We start from the raw sequence: 17,145 nt of genomic DNA on the forward strand, positions 1-17,145 counted from the left end.
ACTGTGGGAGGAAACCGGAGCCCCCAGAGGAAACCCACGCAGACACGGGGAGAACATGGAAACTCCACCCAGATGGGACTTGAACCCAAGATCCCAGCGCTGGGAGGCGAACGTGCTAACCACTAAGCCACCGTGCCATTTGTGCAGTTGTGCAGGTGCGGTTTGTGTGTTGAGGCTGGATGTGTGGTTTGGGTGTTAAGGCTAGATGTGGGGTTTGGGTGTTGAAGCTGGGTGTGGAGTTTTGGAGTGATGAAGGTGGATGTGGGGTTTGGGTGTCGAGGCTGGACATGGGGTCTGTGTGTTGAAGCTTTATGTGGTGTTTGGGTCACCATCATTGAGCCCCTGTTGTTGGACACTACCCTGTGGATGGTAATGTACACACGTGGTATTCTGGACGAAGGCATGATAAATACCTGGATAACTTTGGTCTTATCCCTCTCTGTCCCACCTTCACCCCTCATTCCAACTCTAAGTATTCTTCAGTTTACACACTGCTATGCCAGGACTCTGAACATGGGCATATGGTGGGGCTTGAATGTGCTGTCACAGGGTCTCCTCACGTTTGTGAGGACTGGGGTGTGTTCTCCCCACTAATAGGTGAGTGTATGAAGCTGTCCACAGATATGATTCTGTGTGTGTGTGTGTGTGTGTGTGTGTGTATGGGTGTGCGCGTGTGCGAATGACTGGGTGAGCGTGTGACACGCCACAGGTGATTGTGTGAAACTGTCCAGAGATGTGAGTGTGTTAGTGACTGAGTGAATGATTCCAGGTAGGTTCCAGACCCACTGTGGCCATGAACAGGATAAAGCCCTGACAGAAAATGAATGAATGAATGAATGTCCTTAACCAATTCAGGTGATTTCCAATTCAGTGATCTCTCTCTCTCTCTCTCTCTCTCTCTCTCTCTCAGATCGACCTCACCCACTCTGTTGTAATGAAGTTTGCTGTAATCGAAGCCTGAGGGAGATAAGAGAGATCTACTAGAGCCTTAGGACTCTGTGTGTGTGTGTGTGCGTGCGTGTGTGTGTGTGTGTGTGTGTGTGTGTGTTGCTGATTGTGATCAGTAGAGGGTATTAATTCCACAAAGTGAGGGTATGTCACAACCTTTCACCCAACAAAACCACCCACTCACCCACCCCAAGACACACACACACACACACACACTCTGACTGTGTGCGTGTGTGTTTGTGTGTTTGTGTGTGTGTGTTATATCATTTAAATCTTGCAGGAGCACTGTATAAAATATCAGAGATTCATCATCTCTCTTCCTCTCCTCCCTCCTCACTTCTCCCATTTCTTCTCCTCTCCTCTCCTCCATCACCTCCTCTCCTCTTCTCCATCAGCTCCTCTCCTCTCCATCACTTCATATCATCTTCTTCATCACCTCTTCTCGTCTCCTCTCTCCTCCTCTTCTCTTCTCCATCACCTACTCTCCTCTCCTCTCCTCTCCTCTCCTCTCCTCTCCTCTTCTCTCCTCTCCTCCATCACCACCTCTGCTCTCCATCACTTCCTCTCTTCTCCTCCATCACCCCCCTCCCATCTCCTCTCTCCTCTCCTCTTCTCCATCACCTCACCTCTCCTCTCCTCTCCTCTCCTCTCCTCTCCTCTCCTCCATCACCTCACCTCTCCTTTTCTCTTCTCCATCACTTCCCCTCGTTTCCCCTCCTCTCCACTCCTCTCCTCTCCTCTCCTTTCTTCTCCTCTCCTCTTCTCTCCTTCATCACCTCCTCTCATCTATCAACTCCTCTCCTCTCCTCTTAGCCATCACCCCCTCTCCTCTCCTTTCTTCTCCTCCACCACCTCCTCTCCTCCATGAACTCCTCTCCTCCATCACTTCCTCTCCTCTCATCCATCAATTCCTCTCCTCTCCTCCATTACCTCCTCTCTTCCATCACCTCTTCTCATCTCCCCTCTCTTCCTCTCCTCCCTCATCCCTTCTCCTCTCCTCTATCACCTCCTCTTCTCTCCTCCATCACCTACTGTTCTCTCTTCCATCACCTGCTCTCCTCTTCTCTCCTCTGTACTCCTATACCATATCCTTTTCTCCTCTCTCCTCCTTTCTTCTTTACTCCTCCATCAGCTCATCTCCTCCTCTCTTCTGTACTCCTATATCACCTTCTTCTTTTTTATCAGGTTTTATCTTTATCTTCTTACCTGAATTTTATCCTTTGTAACTGTATTATCTTTTATGTTTTTATCTCTTTTTAATCTTATCTCTTCTATCTTTCTTTTATCTGTTTTATGTATCATCTTTTTCTTCTTTTCTTTTCTTTTCTTCTTTTCTTTTCTTTTCTATTTATTCTCTGCACATTCCTTTCTTCTCTTTCTGTTTTCCTCCACACAATCTTTCCTGTCCTTCTCATCTTTTTTGGCTCCATTTTCTATCTCTTATTTCTGTTTTTTTGTCCCTTTGCTCCCTCATGTCTCTACGTCTCTCTCTCTCTGACTATATCTCTCTCTGTCTCTCCCTCCCTCTCTCGCTCTCTCTGTGGATAAGAGTGTGCTGACAGTCCGCTGTGGTCACGGCGGAGTGGAGCGTGTGTGTGTGTGTGTGTGTGTGTGTGTGTGTGTGTGTGTGTGTGTGTGTGTTGGCTGGAGGAGATGTGCGGTACTCTGCTGCCGTTCTGGAGGAGGATGCTGGTGTGCGGGAGCGTGCTGCTGCTGCTGACGATGATGATGCTTCTCAGAGCAGGTGAGTGAAGAAGATGACGAGGAAGATGGTGGTGTTTATTAGTGAACAGCTCTGGATCATTAAGATCAGAAATGCTCTCCCGGTAATCCTCTCGTGCCTGGGTGTGATGAGTGGAGTGGATCCGGTTCTGATTCTGGTAGGACTCGGAACCTGTTACTCCTCAGAGAAAGTGCAGAAGAACAGTGAAGGGAAGGAAATGTAGGAAAGGAAGAAGGCGATGTGGGGTGCTGATGTTCGCTTAGATTACAGATGTTCTTGTGGATGTATATGACCAGGTAAGCGTAAGTGTTTCTGGTTTTGGTGATATTCTGGTCCGAACCTGGAATAGGGAAAGAAGGGCGCCGTAGTGCAGTTCGGCGGGACACTCACTGAGATGATATTGTGACTGCACATGGACTTCAAAGTGGTTCTGGTTCTGGAGAAAGACAACAGTACCAGCCGGGTGTTTTGATTCTGTGTTTAAAAAGAAGCACAAACTAGGAGCATGAAGATAATATTATAATTAACTGATGAAAGAGAAAGGTTGGGATGAACACTGCGGCACATACTTATCTCTTTATGGATCAGTTGTTTTTGTTGTTGTTGTTATTGTTGTTTATCACTGTATTTGCTGGTTAGTTGTATGAGTGCTTAGAGGGGAATAAATAGATGAAAGAAGTGTTAGGAAAAAGGCGTGTGAAACAGCTGTTGTTGCAGCTTTTTATTTTTGTGTTTGTTGTTGTTGTTGTTGTTGTTGTTTATCACAGTGTATTAGTCAGTCATGTAACTTAGTTACTCATGTAGGAGTGTCCTGGGTCTGCTTCTGATGGTTCACAGAAAGTGTGCAGTGCTTAAACCATGTTGTATTACAGAATAAAAAAGGACACGGTGATGATGATGATGTTTGCGATGGGGAGAATGATAAAGTTACAGATGAAACAGAAGTGCAAGGATGAAGTCGTCGTTGTTGTTGTTGTTTATCACACGTGTGTTAGTTACTCGTGTAAGAGTTCAGAATTCCTTCTGTATGAATGTGGTCAGAGAGGTGGTCTGGTTCTGATCCTGATTATTGCTGTTGAATCGGACCCAATCTTAGACTGAGCCTCAGGGAATGATACAGAACTGAAAATGTGAATGTATTTATAGTGCAGTTTGTTTCGTTGTTATATTTATCCCAGTTGATTAACTGGTTAATGCAAGTGTGTGTGTGTGTGTGTGTGTGTGTGTTTGTGTAGTTGTGCTTATGTCAACTGAACCCTGGACATGGCTGACAATTCTTTTTATGTTTTTCTATATGTTTTGTGCTGTTTTCTCTTAGTATTTTCTGTGGGTTTTTTCACTCGTTTTTTAATATTTTTTTTCAGATTTCTCTCTTTTGCCTTTTCTTGGTGTTTTCTGTGTGTTTTTTCTTTTCATCTCTGAGTCTAGAGATTTCTCTGTTTATTCTATTTATAGTTTTTTCCTCAGTTTTACTGTGATATGTTTTTCTCTGTTTCTCCTCTAAGGTATTTCCTCTGTTGCTCTCTGAGTTTTCTTTGTGTTTTCCTCTCTATATTTTGGGTTCTCTCTGTCTCCTTGAGTTTTTGCTGTGGGTTTCTCTGAGATTCTTTCTCTTTTTCTGTTATTATTCTGTACTGTGTCTGAATTATGATTTGAGCTTTCTGTTTTATTCTGTTTGTTATTTTATTTGTTTCATTTGTGTTTCCTGCTGTAGAAGAGTTGTTATTTTTTGTTTATCTGCTATGTTTTTCTGTTTTGTTTTTCTGGCTCTTGTTAGTTCTCTGTTGTAATTTCTTCTATTTTTCCTGGTTCCTGCTGAAGTAGGGTTGTTATTGGCTGTTTATTCACTGTGTTTGTGTTTTCTCTGAGTGTTCTTTATGTTTTTTCTTGTTTTCTTTTTCTCGGAAATAATACTCTCTCTGAGTTTTAGTTCTGTGGTTTTAAATGTTTTTCCATGTTTTCTCTGTGCTTTATATTTCTTTTTCTCTGTTTTTCAACAGTATTTTTTCAGATTTTTTGTCTTTGTGTTTTTCCTGTGTTTATCTCTTATTTTCTATATATTCTCTGTGTTTTACGGCTGTAGAAATGTTGTTATTGTCTGTTTATTGCAGAATGGTAGAAGGGTCGTTAGTGTGTTTGTGTCTCGATGCTGTCAGAGGGCTGTTACTGGTGTTGAGTCTGAGAGACTCTCTCAGGGTTTCTCTCCAAACTCAGATCTGTTCATTAGTGAGAAACAGCGGAGTCTTCACTGAGACAAGCTTCGGGGCTTTAGTCTTTGCTGGCACACACAAACCCGCACAGAGAAAAATAATCATGACTCAAAAGCATTGCACATTTTTTTGTCTTCTGTTTTTAATCTATTTCGTTTTATATTTATGCATAAATTTAAGTGTCAATGAGACAAGATAACAGATAACCTATAACTATTTAATAATTAAACATTAGACTACTACATTTAAAACTAAAAATGAAAAAAAAAAAAAAAACAGCAAAAGGCTTCTTACAGTCATGTGGGATTATGCAAGCAGCCCAGCTGGGTACGACCAATGTATGTTTCTGTACAAAATTTCTTTGAAAATCAGAAACCTTCTCTTACCTTGTCTGGGTAGTTACAGATGCTCTACCCAAGAATGGACAGCACTGAAAAAAGCTTGGAGCCAACTGTCACTATTTAATTTAGATCTGTTTCTCATAACATAACTATCTAAAACATGCTATACCCCCAACTCTTTAAAGCTCTGACCCCAGCTTTCTAACCAAGCCCCAACCTTCTTTACATTCTACACCAACCCAAACCTTTTAACCCCGGACCCAACCCTCTCTACCTCAACCCAAACCCTATAATCCCAGTCCCAACGCTCACTAATCCAACCCAAACCCTTTAACCCCACTCCCAGTCATCTAATTCCAAAACTAATATAGATGTGAATCCATTAACCCTAAAACTTTGTTCACTAATCCCAACTTTAATTCTAACCTCAGCTTTTTAAACTCAGTTCCAAAAGCCATTAAGTAATTTGTTAACATTTAATCCTTTCACAAGTGTAGCATGGGCATGACAGATTATTAGAAAATGAACGGAGTTGTCAGGTCAGGTGTTTTATTTCTTGGTGTATTCCTTATTAAATCAGAGCATTTACTTCCAGACACAATGAACTTCATGAGCACAGAGGTACAGATACACACCAGCTACAGCTGTTTACTCCTACATACAGTTACAGCACCGAAATACTGACACACACCAGCTACAGCCATTTACTCCTCATACATTTACAACCCTGAAATACTGATACACAAGAGCTACAGCCGTTTACTCCGACATACAGATACAGCCCTGAAATACTTACATACACCAACTATAGCCATTTACTCCTACATACAGTTACAGCACCGAAATACTGACACACACCAGCTACAGTCGTTTACTCCTACATACAGTTACAGCACCAAAATACTGACACACACCAGCTACAGCCGTTTACTCCTACATAAAGTTACAGCCCTGAAATACTGACATACACCAACTATAGCCATTTACTCCTACATACTGTTACAGCACCAAAATACTGACACACACCAGCTACAGCCGTTTACTCCTCATACATTTACAACCCTGAAATACTGATACACACGAGCTACAGCCATTTACTCCTAAAATACAGTTACAGCACCGAAATACTGACACACACCAGCTACAGCCATTTACTTCTACAAACTATTACAGCACTGAAATACAGACACACCAGCTATAGTCATTTACTCCTACATACAGTTACAGGACAGAAATGCCGACACACAGCAGCTAAAGATGTTTACTCCTACATACAGTTACAGCCCTGAAATACTGATACACACCAGCTACAGCTGTTTACTCCTACATACAGATACAGCACCAAAATAGTGACACACGCCAGCTACAGCCGTTTACTCCTACATCAGATTTCACTAAACAGACATTTAGCAAAACTTTGCAGCTTTTCCTTTTGTCAGTGAGTTTATTGTGAGGTCCATTCTGTGATGGGCTGATATACAAGCCTCACGATCATTTTCACTCATTTTGCTTTTAAAATAACAGGATACATTTCTGACACAAATTACTTTACACTTACAACCTTCTGTGTGTGTGTGTGTGTGTGTGTGTGTGTGTGTATCCTTGCCTGCATGTGTGTGTATGTGTTGTTAATGAACTCAGTTTAATTGTGGTGCTGTAATCAGTGTGAGAGCAGCTCCTTGTTAATCATCGGCTTAGAGAAGAGAAGATTTAGAGCTGGATACAAACATTAAACGCAATAAACTCAATAAATTTCTCTCTCGCTCTCTTTCTCTGTCTCTCTCTCTCTCTCTCACTCACACACACACACACACACACACACACACACACACAGCACTTCACTTAGTTATTAATTTAAATCTGTGTAAGCATCAGCTCATATCTGTGTAAATGAAGAGAGCTGTACCACCATTGTCTCAAGCATCACTCATTTTACATGTGTGTACAGATAAAATAAACCATACATACTGTTCTCCGATGGTCAGAACCACCACAGGGCAGGTATAATTTGGGTGATGGATCAGCCCACAAAAAGTTTTAATATAACTTTAAATAAAGGATCTTTCCCTTTTAATATGTAATAAAAACGTAAAGTGTAAACTGCTGTTAAATCTGAACCCATTCTGAAATGGAGCAGGTACGAGTGTAGAGTGAAGGTTTTGTCCTCACAGTGAAGGTATATTTCTCTACTGTTTAAGAATGTGGTGAGTGTGTGTCATATTTCTTGAAGAGAGTGACGAACAGATTAAAAGAAAAAAACATCTCACACATGCACACTCACACACACAGTCACACACTTGGAAAGGTCAGTGCTTCCATGAGAGAGGCTTTATAATAGCATTAAATCCTTCATAAGAACACATTCCCTATTATAACCCTTCATCACTCATCACTGCTCATCACTAGTCACCACTTCTCATTAATATTCATTACTAATCATCATTACTCCTTATTACTCATTATTATTCATTAATCCAGGCTGTGTTTATTACACATTTTTCACTGCGATCCGCTGGCTGATCACTGGCAATTTACGCATAAACACACACACACACACACACACACTAATATTTCAGTGTTTTGATTCTGTTTATTAAAGTAGCTTTAGCCAATCAGCCTTATAGACACTCCACTAAACACACACACACACACACACACACACACACACACACAGATAGCCTCAAATAGACCCAACATGCTGCTCCTGCTGCTGCTGATGATAATGATGCTGCTGCTGCTGCTGCTGATGATGATGATGATGATGATGATGATGGTGATATCTGACTATAGTAGAAGCTGTTTTCTGATGAACACTTGAGATGCTATTCTCTGTGAACTGAGTGTTTTGTGAGATGGGATTTTCTGTAGATTGGTTTTGTGGTTTGAGTGTGTGTTTGTGTGTGTGTGTGTGTGTGTGTGTTTGTGTGTGTGTGTGTGCTGATGGTAGAACATGTCTAAGACCCGAGAAGTTAAAGGATAACAGGCCGTAAATGCAGCAGCGTACTCAGAGTGAATGGTGGTGTCTGAGTTCTGCACAGTGCTGAATGAAAATTTCAGATTGTATAAGATCTAAGGCTTCATGTTATAAACTGTGTAGACCCTGTGTCTGACCAGACCCCTGAGCTCCTCACCCTGGTGGGGAAGCCTGTGGATGCGTTTAGGTTAGTGTTAGGGTAAAGATTTGAATTCATGTTAGGTAGGGTGAATATTTTCCACTTTTACCTGGACATGTGCTTTGTTTGATAACATAAGAAATTTGTTTGGCCAGAATTTATAAATCTAAAAATATGTCTGCAATTTCCCCTGTCACAGTTCTTGCCCTAAGTAAAATCAAATCAAATCAAATCAAAATTATTTGTATAGCGCTTTTTACCACTGATGTTGTCAAAAAGCACCTTCACAGAATTACATTAAGACAAAGTTTTGACATGAAATGTAAAAATGTAAAGAATGTAAAGATGTACAAATCCCTAGGTGAGCAAGCCAAGGGGCAGTGGCACAGAGAAACTCCTTCAGAGCTGAGGAAGAAACCTTGGGAGTAACCAAGGCTCACATTGGGGACCTACCCTCCTCTGGTCAATCTACTGGTAGTAATACTTAGGACTCTGTGAAAACTTCAGTGTAGGGGCAGCTCCAAGGCACTTGGTGGTGGCTGGAGCATGGACAGCTATTCTGAAGACCTTAGGTAATAATGTTTGATGACAACGCAGAAATATGAGCAATGAAGTGTGAGTTCAAGGGGTTGGAGATTTGAGAGTACAATTGAGACTCACTTAACCTCATGTGCCTTCAGCTCTGTCCATCTTTACATGTTCACCACATATGTTCTGTTCAACTATACACAATAAATGACAAAATCTCTGGTTGTTAAAGCCACAACACAAGAGAGTTACAGAGTTCCCCAATATATCAAAAACGACTGTGACTGTATTTACCTACATTACATACAGCACTAGTACATTACATATTGCGCAGTCTCTAGTTCTCCAGTTTCAATCATGTGATGTACAGTTGTATGGTGGAGGGACACAGTGAGAGTGTGAGACCTATGGCTGGGCAGTGCTGTGTATTGAATGTGGGCAGAGCTGTGTAGTTAACATTGATGGTGTAATGAATGTGGACGGAGCTGTGAGGGGGCAGTGATGAACATGTAATTAATGAGGTAATTAATGATGTAAATGTAATTAAAGTCTGTGTTCATGCACTGTGTAATTGAATGCGGGCATGAATGTATAGTGAATATGAGTGGGGCTGTGTAGTGAATGTGGGCAGAGCTGTGAGGGAGTAGTGATGAATGATGGTAAGGTGAATGATGCAAATGTAATTAAACAATGTTAAAGCTCTGTTTAATGAATATGGATGGAGTTGTGTATTTAATTTGGGTGGTGTTGTGTAGTGAATGTTGGTGGTGCCGTGCAGTGAATGTTGATGGGGCTATGTAGTGAATGTGGGTGAGCTGTGTAGTGAATGTGGTTGGGGCTGTGTAGTGAAAGTTGGTGGGGCTTTGTAGTGAATGTGGTTGGGGCTGTGCAGTGAATGTTGCCGATGCTTTCTAGTGAATGTTTGCGGGGCCTTGTAGTGAATGTAGTTGGGACTGTGTAGTGAATGTTGGTGGGGCCATGTAGTGAATGTTGGTGGGGCCGTGTAGTCAATGTCGGCAGGGCTGCATTGTCAATGTGGTTGTGTCTAGTGAATGTTTGCAGGGCCTTGTAGTGAATGTAGTTGGGACTGTGTAGTGAATATTGGTGGGGTTGTGTAGTGAATGTGGGCGGGGCTGTAAAGTGAATGTTGGTGGGGCTGTGTAGTGAATGTTGGTGGGGCCGTGTATTCAATGTTGGTGGGGCTGTGTAGTGAATGTGGTTGGGGCTGTGTAGTGAATGTTGGTAGGGCTGTGTGGTGAATGTGGTTGGAGCTGTGTAGTGTATATTGACGGGGCTGTGAAGTGATTGTTTGAGGGGCTGTGTAGTGAATGTGGTTGGAGCTCTGTAGTGAATGTTAGCGGGGGATGTGTAGTGAATGTTGTCGGGGGTGTGTAGTGAATGCTGGTGGGGCTGTGCAGTAAATGTGGTTGGAGCTGTGTAGTGAATGATGGTGGGGCTGTGTAGTGAATGGGCTCTGCAGTGAATGTAGTTGGAGCTGTGTAGTGAATGTTGGTGGGTCTATGTAGTGAATGTTTGCGGGGCCTTGTAGTGAATGTAGTTGGGACTGTGTAATGAATGTTGGTGGGGCCATGTAGTGAATGTTGGTGGGGCCGTGTAGTCAATGTCGGCAGGGCTGCATTGTCAATGTGGTTGTGTCTATTGAATGTTTGCAGGGCCTTGTAGTGAATGTAGTTGGGACTGTGTAGTAAATATTGGTGGGGTTGTGTAGTGAATGTGGGCGGGGCTGTAAAGTGAATGTTGGTGGGGCTGTGTAGTGAATGTTGGTGGGGCCATGTATTCAATGTTGGTGGGGCTGTGTAGTGAATGTGGTTGGGGCTGTGTAGTGAATGTTGGTAGGGCTGTGTGGTGAATGTGGTTGGAGCTGTGTAATGTATGTTGGCGGGGCTGTGTAGTGATTGTTTGAGGGGCTGTGTAGTGAATGTGGTTGGAGCTCTGTAGTGAATGTTAGCGGGGGATGTGTAGTGAATGTTGTCGGGGGTGTGTAGTGAATGCTGGTGGGGCTGTGCAGTAAATGTGGTTGGAGCTGTGTAGTGAATGATGGTGGGGCTGTGTAGTGAATGGGCTCTGCAGTGAATGTGGTTGGAGCTGTGTAGTGAATGTTGGTGGGTCTATGTAGTGAATGTTTGCGGGGCCTTGTAGTGAATGTAGTTGGGACTGTGTAATGAATGTTGGTGGGGCCATGTAGTGAATGTTGGTGGGGCCGTGTAGTCAATGTCGGCAGGGCTGCATTGTCAATGTGGTTGTGTCTATTGAATGTTTGCAGGGCCTTGTAGTGAATGTAGTTGGGACTGTGTAGTAAATATTGGTGGGGTTGTGTAGTGAATGTGGGCGGGGCTGTAAAGTGAATGTTGGTGGGGCTGTGTAGTGAATGTTGGTGGGGCCATGTATTCAATGTTGGTGGGGCTGTGTAGTGAATGTGGTTGGGGCTGTGTAGTGAATGTTGGTAGGGCTGTGTGGTGAATGTGGTTGGAGCTGTGTAATGTATGTTGGCGGGGCTGTGTAGTGATTGTTTGAGGGGCTGTGTAGTGAATGTGGTTGGAGCTCTGTAGTGAATGTTAGCAGGGATGTGTAGTGAATGCTGGTGGGGCTGTGCAGTAAATGTGGTTGGAGCTGTGTAGTGAATGATGGTGGGGCTGTGTAGTGAATGGGCTCTGCAGTAAATGTGGTTGGAGCTGTGTAGTGAATGATGGTGGGGCTGTGTAGTGAATGGGCTCTGCAGTGAATGTGGTTGGAGCTGTGTAGTGAATGTTGGTGGCGCTGTGTAGTAAATGTTGGCGCAGCTATGTAGTTAATGTTGGCGAGACGGTTTAGTGAATGTTGGTGGGGCTGTGTAGAGAATGTTGGTGGGGGCTCTGTAGTGAATGTTGGTGGGACTGTGTAGTGAATGTTGGCGAGGCTGTGTAGTGAATTTTGGTGGAGCTGTGTAGTCAATGTTGGTGGGGCTGTGTAGTGAATGTGGTTGGGGCTGTGTAGTGAATGTTGGTAGGGCTGTGTAGTGAATGTGGTTGGAGCTGTGTAATGAATGTTGGCGTGGCTGTGTAGTGAATGTTTGAGGGGCTGTGTAGTGAATGTTTGAGGGGCTGTGTAGTGAATGTGGTTGGAGCTCTGTAGTGAATGTTAGCGGGGATGTGTAGTGAATGTTGTCGGGGCTGTGTAGTGAATGTTGGTGGGGCTGTGTAGTTAATGTGGTTGCAGCTGTGTAGTGAATGATGGTGGGACTGTGTAGTGAATGGGCTCTGCAGTGAATGTGGTTGGAGCTGTGTAGTGAATGTTGGTGGGTCTATGTAGTGAATGCTTGCAGGGCTGTGTAGTGAATGTTGTCGGGGCTGTGTAGTGAATGCTGGTGGGGCTGTGCAGTAAATGTGGTTGGAGCTGTGTAGTGAATGATGGTGGGGCTGTGTAGTGAATGGGCTCTGCAGTGAATGTGGTTGGAGCTGTGTAGTGAATGTTGGGGGTCTATGTAGTGAATGTTTGCAGGGCTGTGTAGTGAATGTTGGTGGCGCTGTGTAGTAAATGTTGGCGCAGCTATGTAGTTAATGTTGGCGAGACGGTTTAGTGAATGTTGGTGGGGCTGTGTAGAGAATGTTGGTGGGGGCTCTGTAGTGAATGTTGGTGGGACTGTGTAGTGAATGTTGGCGAGGCTATGTAGTGAATTTTGGTGGATCTGTCTAGTAAGTGTTGGCGGGGCTGTGTAGTGAATGTTGGTGGATCTGTCTAGTAAGTGTTGGCGGGGCTGTGTAGTGAATGTTGGCGGGGCTGTGTAGTGAACGTTGGTGTGGCTGTGTAGTGAAAGTTGAAGGGGCTGTGTAGTGAATGTGGTAGGGGCTGTGTAGTGAATGTTGGTGGGGCTTTGTAGTAAATGTTGGCAGGGATTTGTAGTGAATGTTGGCGGGGCTGTGTAGTGAATCTTGTTGGAGCTGTGTAGTGAATTTCATTGGGGCTCTGTAGTGAATGTAAGCGGAGCTGTGTAATGAATGGGGTTGGGGCTTTGTCGTGAATATTGGCAGAGCTGTGTAGTGAATGTTGGCGGAGCTATGTAGTCAATGTTGTCGGGGCTGTCTAGTGAATGTTGGCGGGGCTGTCTAGTGAATGTTGGCGGAGCTGTGTAGTGAATGTTGGTGGGGCTGTGTAGTGAACGTTGGAGGGACTGTGTAGTGAATGTGGTTGGAGCGCTGTAGTGAATGTTAGCGGGGATGTGTATTGAATGTTGGTGAGGCTGTGTAGTGAATGTTGGTGGGGCTGTGTAGTGAATGTTGGCAGGGCTCTGCAGTGAATGTGGTTGGAGCTGTGTAGTAAATGTTGGCGCAGCTATGTAGTTAATGTTGGTGGAACTGTGTAGTGAATGTTGGTGAGGCTGTGTAGTGAATTTTGGTGGAGCTGTCTAGTAAATGTTGGCAGGGCTTTGTAGGGAATGTGGTTGGGGCTGTGTAGTGAATGTTGGCGGGGCTGTGTAGTGAAAGCTGGTGGGGCTGTGTCGTAAATATTGGCAATGCTCTGTAGTGAATGTTGGCAGGGCTGTGTAGTGAATTTAGGCGGGGTTGTGTAGTGAATGTTGGAGGGGTTGGGTAGTGAATGTTGAAGGGGCTGTGTAGTGAATGTGGGCAGAGCCGTGAAGAATTTGGTAATGTAGTTAATGATATAAATGTTATTAGAGACTGTTCATGTGCTGTGCAATGAATGTGTGTGGAGCTTTGTATTGAATGTAGGCAGGGCTGTGTAATAAATGTGGGAAGGGCTGTGTAATGAATGTGGGTGTGGTTGTGTTGTGAATATGTGCGGAGCTGTGTAATGAATGTGGGCGGAGCTATTAGGGAGCTATGATGAATATGGAAATGTAGTTAATGATGTAAATGTAATTACAGAGTCTGTGTTCATGCGCTGTGTAACAGTTGATAAACACTCGCTGATACTGACCTCTGCTGCACTTCATTACCTCTAATAACACACCCACCCCCACCAAAACCACCACCCAATCTCTCATACACACACTGCCTCACCCGGGCAAGAGAGCAGTCTCTCTGCTATGAGAAATAAATCACACCCCACTGCTCTCCCTCACAAGCTTCTGTAATCACTCACCTAATTACCCTCCATTACATCCCTCTCTCACTCTCTTTCTCTCTCTCTCCCTCCTTCACCCTCTCCCTTTACCACTCTCTCTCTCCTTGTACCCCCTTCTCTTTTTATCTCCCTCCTTCTCCCTCTCCCTTTACCTCTCTCCCCCTCCTTGTGCCCCCTCTCCTTTTCTCTCCCTCCTTCTCCCTCTCCCTCTCTGTCTCCTTGTGCCCCCCTCTCATTCTCTCTCCTTCTCCCTCTCCCTTTACCCCTCTCTCCCTCTTTCTTTGTCTCTCACACTCTTCCTCTCTTTTTCCCACACTTCCCGTCTACCCCTCTCTCTCCTTGCATCCCATCTTTCTCTCTGAGTGTATTACTGTGCATGGTTCAGGGATACTGGTTATTATTATGGTGATGTAATGATGAAAATCTCTAAAGAAGACATTGTTTAGAAGGCAGGTGGTCACAGCTGGGAAGAGCTGGTGTGACAGATCTGTGGTGATATGTTACTATTTGTTTACCACAGATGCTAACTCTTAGTCTTGAACTTTACACTGGGCACAGTCCAGACCAGCCTTTTCTTCACTGGTCAGAGTCAGAATCTGAGAACTCCTGCGAGAGTAAAGGCCTAATGACTCTCTCTGTGTGTGTGTGTGTGTGTGTGTGTGTGTGTGTGTTATGTGTGAATGTGTAGGTGCTGCTCTACAGATCCAGTGTTATCAGTGTGAAGAGGTTCGTCAGGACGACTGCTCGTCTCCAGAATTCATTGTGAACTGCACCGTGAATGTCCAGGACATGTGTCAGAAGGAGGTTCTAGTCATGGAGGATGGTGAGATTCACTCAGACAACTTTACACTTACAGTGATCAGACACAGATTACATCATCACCACACGGTCAGACAAAGTCTGATCTAGATTCTGATCTACAGTCCAATCTAGAGTCTGATCTAGAATCCAATCTAGAGACCAATTGAAGAGATTGATCTGGAGTCTGTTATAAAGAGAGAACTAGAGTCCGATCTACTATCTGATGACCTGTACGATCTGAACCTGAATCTGATCTGACGTAAGTTCTCATATCTGATATCTACTTTATCATCAAGTCTGATCTGGAGTCTGATATCATGTATAGTCTGTAGTCTGATCTGGCATCTGATCTGTTACTTAATTTGGCATCTGATTTGATTTCTAGTCTTATCTTGACTCTGATTTCAAGTTGGATCTCAAACATTTGTCTGTGCGTGTAAGTATCTGAGCGTTTATGCCTAAGGGTGTATATGACCGGAACTGGAGCTCAACCTGACACACACGCGCGCACACACACACACACACACACACACACACACACACACACTGCTCTGTCCTGCATTGTTTAGCTTTGTACAATGTCAATGCTCAAAACGTTTGCGGACAGGATGGCAGAGTGAGAATTTTCATCTTAGAGGGCTAGTTTGAGTTTAAGCCTCTGCAGTGAGTTGTAGTGCCCCCTGCTGTAGGCCCCAGCATTCCACACATCCTCAGTGTCTGTTCAGCCCTCAGAGTCTGAGCTCTGTTCACCAGCTGCAAGTTATTTATAACATCACCGTATCCACCCACTTCAACTTGCCATATACTGTGCTACATCTGGACATGGCCAGTTCTTAATGAGAATAAAGGAAGGGTGGAGTCTGTGACTGTAACTGTCTTTGAACTGGGGGAGGGGCTGTGGGATTTGTAAGAGTAACTCCTGTAGAAGCGGCGGGGTTTGTAGGTGTAACACCTGTAGAAGGGGTGGGGTTTGTAGGTGAAACCCCTGTAGAATTGGTGGGGCCTGTAACTGTTAATCTTTTATAAGGGGTTTGTGAAATCTAACCAGATTTAGAGGAATATTAAACTCTCTCTGTTTATATGTCTTTGTGTATGTGTGTGTGTTTGTGTGTGTGTGTTTGTAGGTATCCACTACAGGAAGTCATGTGCGTCGTCAGGGGCGTGTCTGATTGCATCATCGGGGTATCAGCAGTTCTGTACGGGGAAACTTAACTCTGTTTGCATCACCTGCTGCAACACACCGCTCTGTAACGGACCCCGTAACAAACGCAGAGCTGCGGGGTCTGCATCCACACTCCTCCACCTCTCTCATCCCTCCATCCTCTTCTCCTCCGCACTGCTGTCTCTTTACCTCTGTCTCTACACATCTCTCTCATAACAGGGTCTAATCCACACTCCTCCACCTCTTGTCACTCCATCCTCTTCTCTTCCACATTCTTTTTTAACATAATCCTTATATATCCCTCCTCTGTATCACTCTATCAGTATTATTTACACTGTATTACTTTACTATGTTCAGATTTGCTGTATAAATATAAATTAATTTTTACAATGTTAATTTATATGACTTTACACTGTTTATGCATTATGACTTTACATAAAATTTTAGTGTTAGTTTATGCTACATTACTTTAAGTCATTTTTACATCATTCACTTGACACTTTAAAGTGTTACAGATTAAATATCTCCACTTCAGCTCTCTTAATGTTTTCTCTCTGCATTTTTCTCTATTTTTCCCCATTCTCTCTCTCTCTGTCTCTGATAAACTCACACATGAATAATATCACCCTCTCTCCTTATTCTCTCTCTCTCTCTCTCTGATAAACTCTCACATGAAGAATATCTCCCTCTCCTTATTCTCTCTCTCGTGCTCTCTCTCTTTCTATCTCTCTACCTCTCTCTCTCTCTCTCTCTCACTCTCTCTCACTGATAAACTCACACATGAAGAATATTATTTCATTCTCTTCCTCTTTTCTCTCTCTCTTGTCTTCCACTATCTAGAGGTGTAGAATAATTCTGGGCAGCACCAATATTTTATTGCGTATCACAGTGGTGCAGAAAAACAATAAAAGCAAAAGAAGAAGAAAAGACGAAAGCTTGAAGAACAGATATTTTTATCATGGCTCTATTATCGTCCTCCTCCGCAGTGCTGTTCTTCGCTGGGAAATCGAATGAATTTATCTTGTTAAAAATATGCTTTCAGTGAAAATTTGTATTTGGAGCCAGGGGGAAGTGGGTGGGGTTGGGGCTGGATGTGGGGTGGTGGTGGCTGTGTTGTTTTTGAGTCCTGCAGTAGCACTAACACACAGTGGGGTTTGTACACAGCAGCTTTCTGCTAAAACCACTGACTCTACACTCGTTCACATATAGCACTGTAGCATCTCTGAGGACAGATCCA

At 43.8% G+C, this 17,145-nt stretch overlaps 1 protein-coding gene across 1 annotated transcript; it reads left to right on the plus strand.

Annotated features, from left to right (window-relative positions):
- Positions 1–2,583: 2,583 nt before the first annotated feature.
- LOC136673509 (ly6/PLAUR domain-containing protein 1-like) lies at positions 2,584–16,241 on the plus strand. Its single transcript, XM_066649029.1, has 3 exons — positions 2,584–2,692; positions 14,634–14,768; positions 15,871–16,241. The coding sequence occupies exons 1-3, from the start codon at positions 2,602–2,604 to the stop codon at positions 16,122–16,124; spliced, it is 480 nt and encodes a 159-aa protein (XP_066505126.1). The 5' UTR covers positions 2,584–2,601; the 3' UTR covers positions 16,125–16,241.
- The last annotated feature ends 904 nt before the right edge of the window (positions 16,242–17,145 follow it).

The sequence above is a fragment of the Hoplias malabaricus genome, chromosome 2, assembly GCF_029633855.1.
Source record: "Hoplias malabaricus isolate fHopMal1 chromosome 2, fHopMal1.hap1, whole genome shotgun sequence".
Classification (NCBI taxonomy): domain Eukaryota; kingdom Metazoa; phylum Chordata; class Actinopteri; order Characiformes; family Erythrinidae; genus Hoplias; species Hoplias malabaricus.